At 39.3% G+C, this 19832-nt stretch overlaps 1 protein-coding gene across 9 annotated transcripts in view; it reads right to left on the minus strand.

Annotated features, from left to right (window-relative positions):
* Nucleotides 1-992: 992 nt before the first annotated feature.
* The window catches only part of Task6 (TWIK-related acid-sensitive K[+] channel 6), a 73708-nt gene continuing 54868 nt past the window's right edge, over nucleotides 993-19832 (minus strand). For 3 of the 9 annotated variants that reach the window (XM_073958994.1, XM_073958992.1, XM_073958995.1), the window contains exons 6-9: nucleotides 13299-13331; nucleotides 12599-12759; nucleotides 2571-2606; nucleotides 2053-2469 (exon numbers count right to left, since the gene is read on the minus strand). In XM_073958994.1, the coding sequence (XP_073815095.1) occupies nucleotides 2265-2469; nucleotides 2571-2606; nucleotides 12599-12759; nucleotides 13299-13331 (435 nt within the window). In that variant the 3' untranslated portion in view covers nucleotides 2053-2264. Of the gene's footprint in view, nucleotides 2470-2570; nucleotides 2607-12598; nucleotides 12760-13298; nucleotides 13332-19832 lie in introns of all 9 variants that reach the window. The other 6 variants (XM_073959000.1, XM_073958997.1, XM_073958999.1 and 3 more) reach the window with 4 other exon arrangements.

Consider the following 19832-nt stretch of genomic DNA (forward strand, 5'->3'; position numbering starts at 1 on the left):
CAGCAGGCCGCCACACTTTCATCAATCATGGTAAAGCCAATTGCCCGAGTTCCATAGAGTTTACTAAGCACCGCTTCAGAAATCTGCCCATTCTTTCTGATCTTCGGGTAGCAGAGAGGACGTTCCGAGACATCATTACTGCTGCAGCCGAACGCCATATACCTGCTGGTCGAATACCCGAAGTGAGACCAAACTTGCCAGCATAGGCGAGGGAATTAGTAAATGAGCGTGATGAACTTCGTCTAGCCAACTCCAGTTACCCCAGAGTAAGGGAGCTAACACTGAAAGTTAACAGTTTGATCGGGAAGCATAAGTGGAACAAGTGGCTAAATCATCTAAAGGGTTGCAACATTGGAACCGGAATAAGTAAATTGTAGTCAATGGTTAAGTCATTCTTTCCCTGGAAAGAAGGAAGATAGGACCTCAGTCACGTTTGGCGATGTTACGCTGACTGATCCGAAGAGGTGCACTAGTTATTTTAGTGAAGAGTTTGTCGAACACGCCGGGGGTGACACGGCGAAGATACAAGTATTACGTCGCATTAGATATGTTCCTGCGGAGGAAGAAGCACCACAATTTACAATGGATGATGTTGCGAATGTCATCAGGAACGCTAAATCATCCAAAGCATTGGGCCTTGAAACTCCAGGGTAATGCTGAAGCAGCTGAATGAGCCGGGCTTACTAAAGTTCTCAACTTGTCGCTAGCCACCCACATCGTTTCCACTTCGGAAAATGGTCAGGGTGGTTCCGCTACTGAAGCTAGGCAAGGATGCCAGTTGGATAATCAATTATATGTGTGGACGCCAGTAGTACGTGAAATTCACGAAGAAGAAGTCCAAGGTACGAAGCGTCAGATGCTTGACAAATGACTGCAAATGTCTGAAGTATTGTATTTCATAACGCCGTTATACTTAACAAATCCGAAGCTATGTATTCCAAAATGTCACAATTGCGAATTTTTAACGCAGGTACAAAGCAAACATTTATCAATTTTTTTTTCTGATGCATTTAGTTGCATATTCGAGGAACAATGCATGAGGGTGCCACTGAAATATTTTGACGAAGTTTAAAAACTACAAGGAATCTGACGATACGGAAGTCAGCCACCAATAAACCAACTAACTCCAATAACTTTGTGCCAACAACCCACCAAATCACATTCCTGGAACTGGCACCCTGAGTCATATTAAACAGAAAAATGAAGTTACAAACATATCAACTTGCGATTCCATTACCACGAGCGTTAATGTATGTATGTAAGCTATTTGGTGACATTTGGCAAAGAAAGTAGGTTACGTTCTTCATAGCTCACTTCCCTTAAGTAAGATTCTTAAATACAGAGCGGAGTAAAAGAGGGGTACAGACTTTAAAAACGCACGTTTCCAGGCTTCAAATGGCGGTTTAGAATAGCTAGCTACACTCAACTAACTATATGTGGAGATCACTTTTTTTAAAGATAATTTTTTCATATCGAGTTTTTAGACCCATGTGTTTGGAAGTTAGAAATTTTGCATCTTCCATCAGGGATGGAATTTTGGAATATTTCCTTTGTATAGATAACGGACCACAATGAAATAAAATTATTGTATTGGATCACCTACATATGTAAGAACTATTTTGGTTAGATTACTATGTACTACTACACATGTGTATGTCCTTGTATATCAATGTATGTATGTCCTAGTACTTGCTGTAATTTTATATCAGAACCTGTGTATTTAAAAAGGGGAATGGCAGTGGTTTTCATTTATCTGACAATAACCGAAATTCATTCACAAATAAATACTAATTTGAAATTATAGCAGATACATATGTTTTAAATTCAACATTGCTTAGTTTTTCATTTGTTGTAAGACTATTAAGAAAAAAAAGCAGTTAAACATTCAGCATAAGTATGTTTTTCTTTTGTTTAGTTTTTGTGTTCTTTTGTTTTAATTATTAAGTATAGAAAATAAAGTAAAGTAATTTTGCAATTATGTTTTAGAATATTTTTTTCGAATGGTTTCTCATTTTCTTTTGTTTTGTTCCCTTGTATACAGTTTCATTTGGATTTCTTTTTTTGTTCATGTTTTTTTTGGTAGATTAATAAATAGGCTATGATTAAAAATTTCCTTGGAACGCAATTAATTATTAATAAAGTGAAAAAAACTATTGAGAAACTTAATGATTAATTAAATTAAATAGCTACAATTGAATTGAACTGTAATTTTTGCAAAACTTATGGCTAATTAGACGCTAAGAAAAATAAAGAAAAAACTAAACTTAAATATTATATTGAAATGATAATAACGATACATTTCGCTTAAGTAGTTGCGGCTGAGAACACGAACTCGTATCGACGACATCAACGCCGTCTAAAGGATGATTAAGGCTATGCGAATCATAGCCTAAATCTTGCATTGGAACAACTTCGGGTAACAGGTGTCGCATATGGGATGATGGAGAGCGTCGACCTTTCATTTGATGTCTAAATTAGGGAGAAAAGAGAGCGGAAAAAATAATTAGTGTAAAACAGAAATATTAGCTGTTACAGTTTTGATTGTTAAAAATAACGGTAAGGAAACTTACGTATTGTCTTGAAAGGAATTTAAAGAAGACTGTCGACTAGGTTGTCAAATTAAATTAACATTAAAAGGAAACAACAAACATAGAGAGAAATAATTAATTATGTGTAATAATAAAAATGATTTATATTGAAATAATTAATAATAACAGAACTAGCACATGAGCTGAAAAGACATAACACTGTGTGTGTTCCCGTACACAATTACTTGTAAAACTAAAAAAATTATGGTAAAACTGGCAAAAATAGTAGATTTGTACAGGTTATGTAGAGACCACCTGTGTCATTTTCAGAGCTGATGCCAAAAACTGTACTGGTACTGTTAAAATATGTCGGAAAGTACTTAAGTACAGTTACAATAAATAAGGGGCCTAATTATGTGATTCGATATCGATTTGTTTCGAATCGAGTACTCAAAGTTGGGATGACAACATTCGTTATCGAGTAAAATTATCGAGTTATTGAGCATAAATTTGCGAGAAATTACTCGTAGCTAAATAGCCTATCGTAAACCAACAACATGAAAGACTTCTTAATGTATTTTTGTATAAATGTAAAAATTGTTGTTTGTTGTCGGTTTGTAGAAGAAAAATAAAATTAGTTAAAAAATCTCAAGATTTTTTTAACACAAAATAACAAGAAAAATTGGGAAAAGTCCTTTTCACTCGTTTGAGAAATGGCAATAAAATTAGAATTAAACAAGTAAGAAAAGCGTTAAGTTCGGTCGGGCCGAACTTTTTATACCCTCCACCACAAATTTCAGCAATTTCGGTGGATTAATGTGACCACAACCTTCAAAATACCGAAATTCAGAAGGTACCGTTCTATGGGGGCTATATGATGGCGTGGACCTATACCTACAAATTTCTGGGGGAAAGTTTTATACGCCTAAAGAAGACTAAATACCAAATTTCAGCCATACCGGCGTGATAATGAGGGTAAAACGTTCAAAATATCGAAAATCGGGAGATATTGTATTATGGGGACTATATCAACACGTGGACCTATATAAACATTTTATGCTAGAAATGTTTCTTAGCCTCTGGAAACACAAAATACAAAGTTACAACCGATTCTTTGGTCAAATGGGTCTAATACATTCAAAATCTATTAAAATGACGCGTACTTTATAAGGGGTCTTATGTGGGGACTATACCAAAACGTGGACCTATATAACCCAACTTTGGTAGGAATGTTTTCTGGCCTCTGGAGACACAAAATACCAAATTACAACCAATTCTGTGGTCAAATGGGTCTAATACATTCAAAATATATTACAATGACGCGTACTTTATATGGGGCCTTATATGGGGGCTATACCAAAACGTGGACCTATATAACCCAACTTTGGTAGGAATATTTTTTGGCCTCTGGAGATACAAAGTACCAAATTACAACCAATTCGGTGGTAAAATGGGCCAAATATCTTAAAAATTCCTTAAAACGACGACGCGTCACGCGTCATTTTGTATGGGGGCTATACGAAAGCGTGGATCTACATAGCCCGCTTTCAATACCAAAAGTCCTACGTAAATATAACATATTTTCCCAAAATTTCATCAACCTACGTCAATCCGTTCGGACGCTAGAGTGATTTCCACAGACGGACAGACGGACAGACAGACAGACGGACAGACGGACAGACGGACAGACGGACGGACATGGCTATATCGATGTAGAATTGCACGCTGATCAAGAATATATATACTTTGTGGGGTCTACAATGATTATTTCGAGTAGTTACAAACGTAGTGACAAACTTAATATACCCCCATCCTATGGTGGAGGGTATAAAAATATATACAAATTTATGCATTCATTAGCCAAAATTTACTGATTGCAGTCTTTAAAAATAATTCGAAAAAGTAAGCATTCCCGCAAAAAATATTTAATATTAATAGCCTTTCTTTATAGGTGAACAACATTTAATAGAATACACCCGCCGTTGTTTACCATAAGGAAAGACTCTCTCAGAGAAGCTAAGCAAAAAACCCACCCAAAATTCTCTCTCATTTATTTTGAGAGAGAACTATTAAGGTAGATGTATTAGCAATCTGTTACAACAATGTCAAAAAGGTTTTGAAAACATAAATAATTTCCTTATTTTCTTAGCACAACTTCATTCCGAAATTATTATTCAATGTATTGTTCAACAAATTCCACAAATATTTACATTTTTTCATTCATAATTTTGGTTTTTAGTTTTTGTTTTAAAATAAATACATGTTTTGGCGTCTACCTTTATAATATTCCCTAAAGATTAGCTGATCGATTACCGGTTACTATCGAAAAAATCGATAACATTGCTTGAACGTTTTCGATCGAGTCTTGTCATTCGGTTTTTTTATCGTGTCGAAAACTTATTCACGAGCAAATTCTCGATCGAATCGAAACACGTAATTAGGCCCAAGAATTCCTAAGATCATCCAAACCAATATATATTTTTCACCATGAGAACGGCAATGTATCGAGGAATGCTTGCTCCGAGCTCTCTCAGTCCGTGACGGGATAGAGAAGAACCCTGGCTCACGGATCTGTTCCGTATTATAACTTCGGTGAATGTAATGCACTTTCGAGGCTAGGCTGCTCTAGTCTTAGTCGCCTACAGAATTACAGCGATAGAAGTTTTGTTGCTGCTTGCTGTGTCACATTTCCCAGCGTGTCTCCAACTTCGTCGTCGGAATACGAAACATCCCCGCTGTCAACAAACGCATCATCTAAAACCACATGTTATTGTTCAGCGCCCCGAAAATGCATTATTCCTGTAATTCAATTGTAACGGTCTCCGCAACAAAGTCAGCTTTAATAGTCGCAGGAACATCATGGTCGCCGCGATCATGGAAACAATGTTCACGATCACCTATAGCTTGCAACGTTTCGATGGTCACAACGTTTTGCGGAAGGGTCGTGCATGAAAGGGAGGAGTAGGAATTGCCTTCCTTATACACCAGTCAGTACACACCTATTTCACTTGAACTTGACTCTGGTGAACTATACATGGAATGTATGGGGGTAGCAGTAAAGTGTGGGACTGCCGGGATAGAGTTGCTTTATGTTTACATAGATTTGCCCTGCGTTATATGCCAGACATTAGTTCGGTCCAATATTCTACGTTTGTCACTATCCTACCAATAGCATCAGTGTTGTCAGCTATTATTGGTACTTTTCGTTCATAATTTTGCGTTTAAATTTTATCGTTTTTTGCCGGTACCAAAAAGAGTTACAGAATCCCACTACAGAAGTAGAAACAAGGCTCTCAAATCGCTGGCCGTCAGCACTTATGTTACTATCAAGGAAACCTTGCTTACTTCTTATAAAGCAATAGGACTGTGGTAAACTATGCGGCCCTAGCGTGCTATGCAAATGTTAGCGCTACGAAGTGGAAGAATATTCAAACTGGCCAGAATGGCGGCCTGAGGACTGCCACAGGGTGCCTCCTCATGACACCAATTAATCATTTTCATGAGGAGACGAAGATTTTATCGGTACATCAACACAACAAGATGTTGTCGATGCAGTGACTGCTTTGGTGTTCCTGCCGTAAGCATCCATGCCACGATCTAGTGAACAGACTTCCCCCGTCCAGGTACGTCAGAAGAGTTGCCTTATGTGTACATACCGCCGATGAATAGAGTTGCCCTGCGTAATATGTCTGACATTAGTTCGCGTTTGGAGGACAGTGACCGTCTGGTGCCAAGGGACTTCAATTCACATCATAAGCTTTGTCATTCCATCCTATGCAATGAGCGGGAATGATCGCGGGCCGAGCAAATTGATAGCTCCAAATTTTGCACGGTGAACGAAGACGCTCTTACGAGGATAAGAAGAGAGTCCAACGGCTCGCTAGACAGCATTGTGGCACCTTTTGTGATAAATGACCTGTCCTGGTAACCTGTTCTGTTCTGAGGCAAGGGAATTTACTCTTGAAGTCAACAGTCTAGTGGGCAAACATAAAGTAGCTAGACCACCTGAAGCAATTAAGTAAATTGTGGGCAGCGGTTAAATCACTCTCGAATCCGGGAAATACGAATGATAGAACAGATGTTATTTTCAACGGCGTATCCTTGACAAATCAGAAGAGGTGCCGAGAGTGATAGGGCAAAGAGGAGTATGCTACTCCGTATAAAAGCTCTCCCGGCCGAGGAGGTACCATTACAATTTACGGTGAGCGAATTCGCAGACGTAGCATTGGACCCACACGGAATCTCAATGGCAATGCTTAAACAAATGGATGATTATAATCGTTAGGGCACCCACATTGTACCAGAAGTCTCGAAGGTTGACAGGGTGGTCCTGCTACTTAAGACAGGCAAGAATGCCAGAAGAGGTGAATCGTACAGGCGGGGGTTCCCTCTTGTCGCCAGTAGCAAAGATTCCATAGACACTTTCCTTCCCATGATAAGAAACAGTTTTCCAGTAGCCCAACATCAGCATGGATTCCTGGAAATGCACAGCACCACAACAGCATTACGCGCCATATCCACACATATCAGTCGAGGACTGAACCAGAGCAGGCCGTTCGACCGACCAATTATGGTGGCTCTTGACCTATCAAAGGCTTGACGATATAGACTACACCATGCCAAGCTGTTCGAGGACATAGACTTTCTTCCAGTCGTGTCTGAAATGATGCGTAGAATGTGTGTAGAATTCAGAACTAAGAACTCCAAGACTCCAGACGACATCTTAGCGTCGGCGCCCATGATCGATGACATATGTATATAAAAGGTTAAAAGTCTACATAGCTGAGGCTCCCTCTGAACGTATTTATCGATGGTGTCCTGATTCCGACCACTAACTACACCAAGATATTTCGCATAATGTTCGGCAGCATGTTTAAGTTGTACGCGCAAGCCACAGCTATTTGCGACAATATCTGAGGGGGGACTTTGTAACTAATTTTTTTGGATACCGACAAAAATCGGTGAAGAAATAAAAGAAAATAAATAACCACAATACATCTGACTTTTTGGCCCAATTTCTCCGGAAGAATGGACTTGCCACTGAATACACAACATGTTGCCAAAAATTTGTGTGGAAGTTAACCGAAAGAGTGTTCCGATGTTCAATATTCGGACATAACCCGAGTCTGTATGCAATAATACGATGTACAACGTTTGGGCTAGATCGGTTTCTGCCTTAGAGGATCATCTTACGTACTACCCAGTTTAGTTGGTGTCGACCGGCGTTTTTGGAGCTTTTGAGCCATTATCTCAGGAAGTATGCACTTGTCACCGAAAAAAATTTAACCTTCCTAACAGGGCCCACAAGAAGAACTTGTTGCAAAAAAACTCAAAACGATCCGAGACTGTACTGTTTCCAAATTGTCCTGTAATGATGCCTGTCAGTATACTGATATATTTTTTACTTAGTAAGAGTAGTTCCTTTGCTAGGTCCTCGTCTGGGTTTCCCCATAGGATTTTTGTGTTTTTTCCCTTCTCTTCCTTACTCCAGAGGGATATACATATGTGCATGTTTTGCCCATGCCTTTAGCCCTAGACGCGTAGCTTTAAAGGGCTTGACGTTATCTAGACTTACTGTAGGTTGCTCCCTGGCTTGTTTTGCCAAGGAGTTTGCTATTTCATTACTTCTAATCCCGGTATGCCCTGATACCCATAGAATGTTTACCGTTTGGAGTAATTGTTTATAGACTTTATACATTCCGAGACAGTTCTAGATTTCACTGTCTTGGTTGTTATAGCTCTAATGGATGCTTTGCTGTCCGTAAGGATGTTTGCAGTGGTAGGCCTTGTGTGAGTATCAAAACAATTCAGACACTCTTTTATCGCTCGAATTTCCGCCTGCATGATCGTTTTATGATCCGGTAGACGGAGGGAGATTTCCGTTTCCGGTTCCATGACATAGAGACCCAGTCCGGTTCTCCCCCCTAGCACAGCCCCATCCGTAAACCCGCAGCTTCCAGCGGGATCTGTGGCAGAGCTCCACCGATGTACATATCTCTGTCAGGTATTAATACTCCACACAGGGCTACTTCACTATTTTCGGGTATACGGTCCGATAGTATTTGATTTACAGATTCAACCGTTGTGACATTTACTATGTTTTGGTGGTCTTTTCCAATACACTCGCTCATCGACTTTAGCCTTTTAGCTGCGATGTACAAACAAAATTGTTTCTAAAGCCCTAGTCGGTGTGGTCCTCGATGCCCCGCTAATGCTTAGGCAGCATGTTCTTTGGACCTTTTGCAATATTTTCACATTATATTTTTTTGTCCATAGCTGTCCACCATACCACAGACGCGTACGTTCGGTCCAATTACGCTTCTGTATAGCCAGTGTATCATCCTAGGATTAAACCCCTATTTTGAGTCTATCGCCCTTCTGCAAATTGAGCAACATATTTGGGCCTTGTTGGCCCTTTCTTGAATGTGGTCTTTCCATTTAAGTTTCCTATCCAGGATTACTCCTAGATATTTACCTGTATGAGAAATATTTATTTTCTTATTTAGAAAACCTGGTTCCTCGAAGTTTCTCACATTCGGTTTCCTAGTGAATAGACATAATTCCGTTTTTCCGGGTTGACGTTCAGACCTCTCGGTCTGGCCCAGTTGTATGCGATTTTAAGAGCCCTTTCTGCTCTTCGACAAAGTAGATTCGGATTCTTTCCACTTAGAAGTAGTATAACGTCGTCTGCATAGCAGGCTGGGTCGAATCCTTCTTCAGTTATGGTTCTTAAGAATCTATTTATGGTAGTAACCCACAACAGAGGTGATAGGATCCCTCCCTGTGGCGTTCCTTGTCCAACTTTATCTCTTATTTTAACGTCATATAGCCCGCGCTTATCCATCTGTTGCTTAGCATGTGGTTAATCCAGTTTCTTAGGGTCCTGTCTACCTAAAAGTCGTCCAAGGAGTGCATAAACGTCTCGGTGCTGACGTTATGAAAGCGACTTGGATGTCGATGCATACGGCGAGTGTATACATCTTCATGTCGAAAGTTCTTTCTATGTGGAGTACTACCTCATGTAATGCGGTTTCCACTGATCTGCCTTTAACGTATGTGTGTTGTTTGTATTTAGGCATATCGATGGAGATGTTACTCTTTATCACATGGTGTCGACTGCCCGTTCCATTGTCTTGAGTAAGAATGAAGTTAAACTTATCGGGCGAATAAGATTTTGGTATTGCATAACTTGCTTTACCAGGTTTAGGGATAAAGACTACCCTTGCCTCCTGCCAGGCTATAGGAGTATAAGCAAATTTTAAGCAAGCGTTGAAGATCCCGACCAGTTTGAACGCAATAAGGCAAAATTTCTTTGCACCAATCGCCATGATCCTTTTTTGAGCGATTGTGAAACTGTGAGAGATCAAACGAGAACTAAACTTTTTTGCGACCAGGCCCGCTAGCGCTGAAAATCCCAATTGTCGCAATTTAAACCCCTAAGTAATGCGAAGGGAACCAATTGACACCTTTTTATCCCCAAGTAAATGACGAGGCGGCAGTTGCGACTATTGTCGCATATATTTACTCTTAAATTAAATCCACCATTTTTTATACCCTCAGCATTTATGATACCGAGGGTATATACACTTTCATACGGGCAAAATGTTCCTCATCGAAATAATGGTGTTAGACCCCAAGTATGTTTGGACGAAATGTGTTTCAGACAATTTGGAGTTGATTTAGCCATGTCCGTCTGTCTGTCTGGCTGGTTGGAGCGCACGATAACTCTCGAACGGATCAAGCGATTCGGTCCAAAATTTGTTTTTCGTAATATTTTTTCCAAACTTAGTTTAAGTTCGAAGATGGGTTATATCGGTCCACTCCTTCCGGTACCTCCCCTACAAAACTTCGGAAATGTTCGGAAAATTTGTGCGCACAATAACTCTTGAAGGAATTAAGCGATTTGGTCCATGCACATCGTGAAATTTCTACCAGACTTAGATGATGTTCCAATATGGACTCAATCGGTTCACTCCTTCGGGTACCTCCCACACAAAGTGGGAAAAGTTCAGTTTAGGACCTGCTCTCGAATCGCTTTGATTTTTGTTGTAGCAACTTTTATTCACTGCCCCCATACGACGGTATAAGTTTCATCTGGGGACAAGTCCATACTTCCTGAGAAAATAGCCTGACAGGTACAAAAAAACCCTATGACACCGTGTGTAGTGGTTGGAGCGCAAGATAACTCTCGAACGGATCTGCCTATTCGGTGAAAAATGTGGCCTTCGTAATATTTTGTGCAAACTTAGTTTAAGTTCGAAGATAAGCCATATCGGTCCACTCCTTCAGGTACCTCCCCCACAAAAGTTCAAAAATGTTCGGAAAAATTGTGCGCACGAGAACTCTTGATGGGAGTGACCGATTTGGTCCATACTTTACACATCCTAATATATCTACCAGATATAGATCAGGTTCGAATATGGACTATATTTGTCCACTCCTTCGGGTATCTACCACACAAAATTTTTGATAAATTCACTTTAAGACCAGCTCTCGAATCACTTTGATTTTTGTTAAAGCAACTTGCATTCGCTGCCTCAATTACGACAGTAAAATTTTTTTCAGGGGCAAGTCCATTCTTCTTGAGAAAACAGCCCGAAAGTTGTAAAAAACCGCTATGGCACCATATGTAGTAGCTGGAGAGCTCGAACCGAATAATGCGTTCGCCCACACTTTGGATATTGTAATATTTCTTCAAATACTGTAATATTTCTTCGAATATTACATGAAATTCGAAGCTGCTGCTTATAGGTCCACTCCTTCCGGAACCTCCCCCACAAAAGTTCGAAAATATTCGCTAAAGTGGTACGCGCGATTTCTCATAGACGTAGCAACCGATTTGGCCCAAACTTTGGATCTCTAAATATTGTCGAAACTAAGTTTATGTTCAAATTTGGATACTATCAGTCCAATCCTTGTGGTACCACCCACACAAATGTTCAACATTTTTGTGTGGTTAAGGGTCTGTTGGAGGATCCTTTGGAAATTTTTACCGAAGGTTTTCCTAGTAGCCCTGTTTACAGCGATATTACGTTTTTAGTAGGCTAGTGCGATAAAAAAAGCTCTATCTATCGATATCCTCGCAAATTTTCGAGCTTTAATCCTATCCATACTTTTGTCGGTTCATAAGCCCAAAATTTTGAAAACCCCCCTAAATACATACGTTTTTTTTTTGGGAAAAATGTATATCGATCCATACAGGCTCAGGGTATATCTCTGTCGGCAAAACCGACAGATACTTTTTTACTTGTAAACTTAAACGACGAGTTGTATAAATAATTCACATTTGCATTTTCTTAATAACTTAAATATAAATGCAGCATCCATTAAATTAAATACACCCCTTTTTTAAACAACTACAGAAGAACTGGTATATGACTGTAAACTTGGAACTAGTACAGTACCATCTACGGGTAAAGCATAGAGAGTCAATTGGTTACTTTCGCGGACATCTCATTGTAAAAGTTTACAGTTGATTGCACTGTGGTTCGAAAAGTACGGAAACGCAAAATTACAAAAACTCTAGCAGATATTTCAAAATTAACGTATCAGCCTATCTGATGCCAGCAGACATGGTGCTACTTTCTACCGACAGAAAATAGGAGATCTTCATTCAGCGCCAATTTTGTTCAAAAGGAAGTGCAAGTTTTGCTAGTTTTTGGAGTACGGGAACACTTTACTAGCAAAAATATATAATCAGGGTAATCATGAATAAAAATTGCGTGCGGAATTTGTTCCTTTCCCAATTTCACAATTTTTTTATTTCCATATTTATATCCAAAAATTAAATATTTTTGTCGATTCGAAAATATTGATTTAAAAAGAGTTTCACTTTTTAAAATTTTTTTCCGTGCGGAAAATTCCGAAGGAAATATACATGATTGCACTGAATAAATGTTTCTCCTGTATGTTGTGGACGGGTTATATAAGACTTTTCAGCACATGTGCCATAGCATATCTCAGATAAATGTATGGGAGTAAATCAAACTCAACGGAACGTGAAGATGTGCTGTCATTAAACTAAAAAATATTTTATAAAATCTTCATACATGTCTATATAAAAATCTTACCTTTTATGTCGTTTTGCACTAAAACATGCACAACGACATGAACACATTGATGATATATTGGAACCACTGAACGATTGACCGTCATGACCCTCATAACCGCTCAATATGGAACCATTTGCAGTGATAACATCGCCTTCCAGCTTAACAGAACCTTGGAGAGCCTAATTTGTTTGAAGAATTCACAAAAAGGAGATTATTTTTTTAATATATGTGTTATTTAATTTCAAGCATGCACATTTAGATATATTTTGTAAAATAATAAAATATTTTCTTTTTAGGTTAAACACAAATACAACATGAATTTGGCCGTAATTTATTTCATAGTCAAAATAGTTGGTTAAAACAGGAAACGGAAATTTATAAAAAAATATAAGTATGTAGTTGCGATAGATAGATGTTCAACCGATAACAGAGAGGAGCAAAAGAGAGACAGATAAATTGTTTTTTATAAATTTGTGATCTGTTTTATTTCTTGTTGTTGTAGTTTTTTTTTGGGAATTTAAAGGTCTTTCTAAAGAAAATGGTCAAGTTAATAGGTAGGTAAGGTATTTTGGTTTAGAAAGTGTTGATTTAGTGTTGTTTTTGTTTAGTTTATTTGGAATAGAATTAGAAAACAAATTTGGTAAGAGTCTAAAGTAGTTGATGTTTCTTTTGCTAGAAGTAATAAAAAAATCTTTGAAATGTTTAATGATAACTCTACCTCGTTTGTCCAAAAATTGGACTTGGTCATAAACTAGTTTAAGGTTTGTTATATTTTTGTATTTTTTGTTTGTTTTGGGGGTCCGATTTTTAATACATTACAACCAACCAACATTTGTTAATGAGAGGAAAAAAATAAGAAAAAACAACATATTATCATTTTAAAGAATGCTTTGTGTTAAGTTTTTGTTTTTTTTTTTCACTTTATCATAACGGTATTAAAATGTTCTTTAAAATTTGTTCTATTTTATTTAAAAGTGTACAAAAAATGATGTGCTTTTTACAAAGAAAAAAAGTGTGCATAAAATTTGCTGTCCAAAGTTTCAAAACAGAAAAATGAATAAGCGCACGTACACGAGCAAGCTAAAAACAAATTGAGCTTAAATTATGTTACGGGGATAGATCATAAATGCAAATTCCTTAAACCGACAATAGCTTTGTCCCAGAATCAAAAGATGTCTACTATTTTTACAATTTTTGCAACTTTTTGGGAAAATTCGTTCCCATACTCCAAAACTAGAAAAACTTGACCTTCTCTTTAAGCTAAAATGGCGCAGAAAAGCGTTCTCTTTTTGAAACTTTTTTCCCGAAAAGGATAATCGACAATTTTTTTTTGCTGAGTTGGTGATTTTGCTAGTTTTACCATCTACGAATTTAACGTAAGTTTGAAAGGAGCAAATCGAGGACTCTCATACTTGGTGGCCATAGGATTTTTACAGCTATAGGGCAATTATCTCAGTCAGTATGGACTTACCCCCAATAAAGGTAGTACTGTCATACTGTGAGCCACAAGGACCGGTTGTAAAAATGTTGGGTAGGGGTACCCGAATGATTTGGACCGATATTCGCATTTGGGCCAAGGCCAATCATTCCCTTCGATAGTGTCCATCAGACATTTTGGTTAGTCTTCGTAGGATTATTTAGAGCTTTTGGACCATTATCTCACGAAAATAGACTTGTTCAAGGAGTACTTTCGGTAAAAATTTTACAAACGATTATCGAACCGCCCTTACTCTGCATGAACTTTTGTGAGGGAGGTACCCGAAGATATGTTCCAATATAGACCCTTCTTAGAACTAGTTGTACCTTTCCAAGAAATTTGTAAAAAACTTTATGCCGATTCGACAAGAGTCCCTTGTGGGAGGTACTCCAAGTAGTAGACCGATATAGGCCATATTTAGAACTGATCTATGTGCTGCTGTGCAGAGAGCTGTAGCGGGCTACCTACACATGTAGTCGAATGAATCGAGCAGCTCAGCGGAGAATATTTGCATATTTATCGCTTGGAAGAAAGTGTTAAATTCGAAATTAACTACTCCCGACCACAGTAGTGTTGCCAGTATCTGTATCTTGTCCAAAATTTTTGACTCCACTTCTTTATGCTTACTTACGTATTTTATCCCTGAGACCGATTGAGAAAGGAGGAGGTTTTTGTTGTAAACCAAGGAGGGATACTAACAATACCACAGTACACATTTGTACGTGCGACATAAATGTATACACTTTTAATATCAAGGTGGTGAAGGAGTTGTACCGAGGATCTGAATGGCCTACAAGAGTCTTAGGAAGTCTGGTCGCAAGGAGCTCCCCCTCCACTCCAGGGCATGGGTTGGTGGTACAAATTAGTAGACTACTCTGCCGTCACTTTGTACTATGGTCCACTACGGCAAAAAACCAAACCCCAAAATAAACCCCAAAAAATAGGAAAGTTCGTGCGACGTTCGGACGGCCCTGTACCAAATAGCAAAGTTCGTTCTCAGCGAAATCATTAAGAACAACATGCAGCTAGAGGGGCCATTCACATCATCGTTCAACAAAACGATGCTTAAGGTCGTGCAATTCAATCTGAAGCACCCAACCCAAAAAATAGTAAAGTTCGTGCGACGTTCGGAAAGCCCTGTACCAAAAAGGCAAAGTTCGTTCTCAGCGAAATCATTAAGAAAAAAATACAGTTAGAGGGACCATTCACATCATCGTTCAACAAAACGATGCTTAAGGTCGTGCAGTTAAATCTGAAGGACTTTCGAGTCGCATCAGCTAACCGGCAGATCCTTCTGATTGAGGATCTAGACATAAGAATCATGCAAGGGCCCTACGTTTACGAAAACGAGGTAAAGGATCTGAATAACAGAGAATACAAAACTATATGTGTTAGGTGGTATCTCACCACTGCTTTCGCTCCTTGTCATTAACGAATCCTAAGCTTATACAAGATGTGGCTTGGAGGTGAATCCAGGGAAAACTGAAATGGTGATATTCACTACAGAAACCAAATAGGCAATCCCCAAATCTACCACAACAACGAGGTAAAAAACTACTCCTATCAGATCACGCCAAATACCTAGCCGTTTTTTAAAGTCACAATTTCCTTCACTCAATATTCCGGAAGTTTTGAGTGTGGGAGAATAGGACTACAATACCTAAGGACTCGTGAGGGAAAGCTAGATATTGGACTATGATGGATAAGGTAGTGGAAGAACGGAAGCAGCAACTGCTTCGCATAGTGGAGATCAAACTGAATTACAACAAAACGACTGCTGTTAAGCATCTGATAGCCCTTAAGATCCTGGAGACTCATTTATAAAAAAAGTTTGCTGGGATAAGAGATGAGAAATTCGCAACACCCAACGGAGATAAGGCAAGGACTTGTATAATTGCAAAAAAAAACTTAAATAAATATATCTAATTTCTGCGGAGGAGATACAGGGGTAATAAGAACACCTTTAAAAATAGAACCAGGGAGGAGAGGTTATTGATATAACACTCATTAACAAAGATGAATCCCTCATTATCCCAATATCCGATGTGTGCTCCTTTTCCGATCACCGGAGCGCAAGATAACTCTCGAACGGATTAACCGATTGAATCCAAAATTTGGCTTTCTTAATATTTTGTCCAAATTTAGTTAAGTTCGAGGATGGGCCATATCGGTCCACTCCCTCGGGTACCTCCCCCATAAAAGTTCAAAAATTTTCGCAAAAATTATGAGCACGAAGGGACTTACCGATTTAACCTATACTTTGAACACCGCAATATTTGTACCAGAAATATATCAAGTTCGAATATGAATTATATCGGTCCACTCCATCGGGTACCCCCACACAAAATTTCGAAGATGTGCAGTTTAAGACCACCTCTCTATTTGCCACAATTTGTATGGCCCAGAGAAAATGACCCGAAAGCTGTAAAAAAACCGCTATGGCACCATGTGTAGTGGGTGGAGCGCACAATAACTTTCGATAAACCGATTAGGTTCCAAATTTGGCAGTCATAATATTTTGCCCAAAATTAAAACAGGTTCTAAGATGGGCCATATTGATCCACTCCTTCGGGTACCTCCCCACAAAAGTTTAAAACTTTTCTCTAAAATGGTGTGCATGATAACTTTCGAAGGCAGTAACCGATTTGATCCATACTTTGCACATCGTAATATTTCTACGTGACATAGATCCATTTAGAATATGGACTATTTATGTCGACTTCTTTGGGTATCACTCAGACAAAATTTCGGAAAAGAACAGTTTAACAGTGTAAAAACTCCCTACGACCAGCATGTGTAGTGGCTGGTGTGCATGAAAACTCTCGAACCGAATACTGCGTTGGTCCACACATTTCATATCGTAATATTTCTTCGAATATCAAATTAAATTCGAAGGTGGTGCCTATAGGTCCACTCCTTCCGGTACGCGCGATATCTCATAAGCGGAGCAACCGACTTGGTCCAAATTTCGGATTTCGAAGCACATGTTTCCTGATGTAATGGTCCAAGAGCTCTAAATAATTTGGTGTCGGTCCATTCCTTTAGGTACCTCCCCCGTAAAACTTTTCTGCTTTAATGCAAATCCATATTTTTGTCGGTTCATACTCCCACAATTTTGAAAACTCCCTAAATATATACGTTTTTTTTTTTTTTTTTTGAGAAAAAAGTTTTTCAATTCACACAGGCTCAGGGTATGTATATCTCTGTCGCCAAATCCGACTGATACTTTTGTACTTATTTGTTCTTATATCACGCTTAATATTTGTTGTGTCACACAGGACAATTTACTAGGGAACCTCTTTAAAATGATTTATGTTTGGAAGAACTATTACGAGTGTTATATTCCAGTCATTTTAATTTGGTGACTAGCCAACATTTTTGAAATTTTGTGTGGGAAGTTCCAGAGTAAGTGGGCTGATAAAGACCACATTCGAGCCTGATCTTTTCTGGAAGAAATATTACGAAGCACATAGCTTTGGGTGACGTAGGGGATGGAAGATACCAAGGAACGGTCCTGACCGGTTTTAACATGGCAAAACCCAGGATTTATCTTGGTCCCTCTTTCATCTCAAGTGGACACTGACCTCCCCATGGTGTCACCTGGGGAACTGCCTTTAACACCCGTTTAAGGTAGTGAGCTAACATGTGCCGCGCGTTCACCCATAAGAACGTTAAAAACTTGGGTTTGGGCGTCAGGTTAGTAACCCTCCCCTAGAAAAAAAAAACAGCCTACTATGAAAAAACGAAAGAAAAGAAAAACAAACCCCTCTAAAGTTGACGAACCCCGCAAACGTTTTAAGGACCATGATCTGCGAATCTGCACCTGGAGTGTTCGCACTCTTTATAGAGAAGGTGCAGTCTTCGCATTGGCAGACGTACTTGGAAAGTACAAAGCCGATATTACTGCCATACAGGAAATACGATGGACTGGGAAAGATGTCACAACAACACCTAAAGGTGACGCACTGTATTATAGCTGCCATGACACAAAGCATGAGTTTGGTTGCGGTTTTGTAGTTGGTCGGAGGTTAAAACATCTGGTCTCCAGCTTCACCCCAGTGAATGAAAGACTTGCTACAATTCGATTTAAAGCAAAATTCTTCAACATCAGCTTTATCTGCGCTCATGCCCCAACCGAAGACAAGGACGAACAGACCAAAGATATATTCTACGAGAGCTTAGAAGAAACATATGACCGTTGTCCTGCCCATGACATTAAAATTGTTCTAGGCGATTTTAATGCCAAAATTGGAAAGGAGAATTTCTTTGGACAAACAGTTGGGAAATTCAGTCTACATAGTGAAACATCAGACAATGGAATGAGGCTGATAGACTTCGCAGCGGCAAAAAACATGGTAGTTAGCAGTACCAGATTTAAGCATCTCGATATTCATAAGGGCACTTGGCTGTCTCCAGACCAAAGAACAATAAATCAAATTGATCACGTTGTGATAGATGGAAGACATTCATCGAGCGTGTTGGATGTACGATCGTTCCGAGTAGCAAACATAGATTCGGACCATTACCTCGTTGCAGCAAAGGTACGTACCCGTCTAAACGTTGCAAATAAAGCACGGACAGACACAACACGAAAGTTGGACATCGCCAAGCTGCAAACACAACAGATAGCCACAGCATATTCCACTCAACTGACCCAATTGCTTAATGATAGCGCTTCTCGTCCCGATAACATATCAGCACAATGGCAAAATATTGCCCACTCCATGCAAACAGCCGCAAAATCAGTACTTGGATACCAGAGACCTCCACCAAAGAATCCGTGGTATGACCAGGAGTGCCGTGCTGCTACCGAAGAAAAAAATGCGGCATATAGGGCTACTTTACAATCAGTAGCAACGCGTAGCGCACGAGAGAGGTATCGTGAGAAAAGGAGAGAGGAGAAACGTCTTTTCCGCAGGAAAAAGAGAGAAATGGAAAAGAGGGAGTGTGAAGAAATGGAGATGTACAGGAGATAGAACGAAGTCCGAAAATTCTACCAAAGAGTGAAGCATCAAACTGATGGCTTTGGTACAGGAATATCCTCCTGTAGAGATCAACAAGGTAATTTGGTAACTGATACAGATAGTGTGCTCAGGATATGGAAAGAACATTTTTCCAAACTGTTGGTATCCGATAGCAGTGAAGACGGCGAAGATACCACAGATCCAATCCCAGATGATGGTATTGAATGTATACCGCCCAGCCAAGATGAGGTAAGGACAGCAATAAACCGGCTGAAGAATAATAAGGCGGCAGGAGCAGATGGCCTACCAGCCGAGCTGTTCAAAACCGGAGGCGACACGCTGATAAGGTGTATGCATCAGCTAGTTAGCACCATCTGGCAGGAAGAACGCGTACCCGACGATTGGAACGTGAGAATGGTGATAAGACTGTGTGCTCCAATTATAGGGGCATAAGTCTGCTCCCTATTGCATATAAGATAGTATCTGGCATATTGTGTGAGAGACTAAAGCCTATGGTCAATGAAATTATTGGACCCTATCAGTGCGGCTTTAGACCTGGCAAATCCACCATTGACCAGATATTTACCTTGAGACAAATCCTGGAAAAGACCCAAGAAATGCAGATCGACACCTTCCATCTTTTCGTCGATTATAAAGCAGCATTCGACAGCCCTATACGTTCAAAGGTGTTCCAAGCCATGTCTGATTTTGGTATTCCTGCAAAGCTCATTCGACTTTGTAGAATGACATTAACTGAGACGAGATCCTCAGTTAAAATTGGAAAGAACCTCTCCGAAGAGTTTACTACCAA

The sequence above is a fragment of the Musca autumnalis genome, unplaced genomic scaffold (genome assembly GCF_047663935.1).
Source record: "Musca autumnalis isolate F117 unplaced genomic scaffold, ASM4766393v1 scaffold_1, whole genome shotgun sequence".
NCBI lineage: Eukaryota > Metazoa > Arthropoda > Insecta > Diptera > Muscidae > Musca > Musca autumnalis.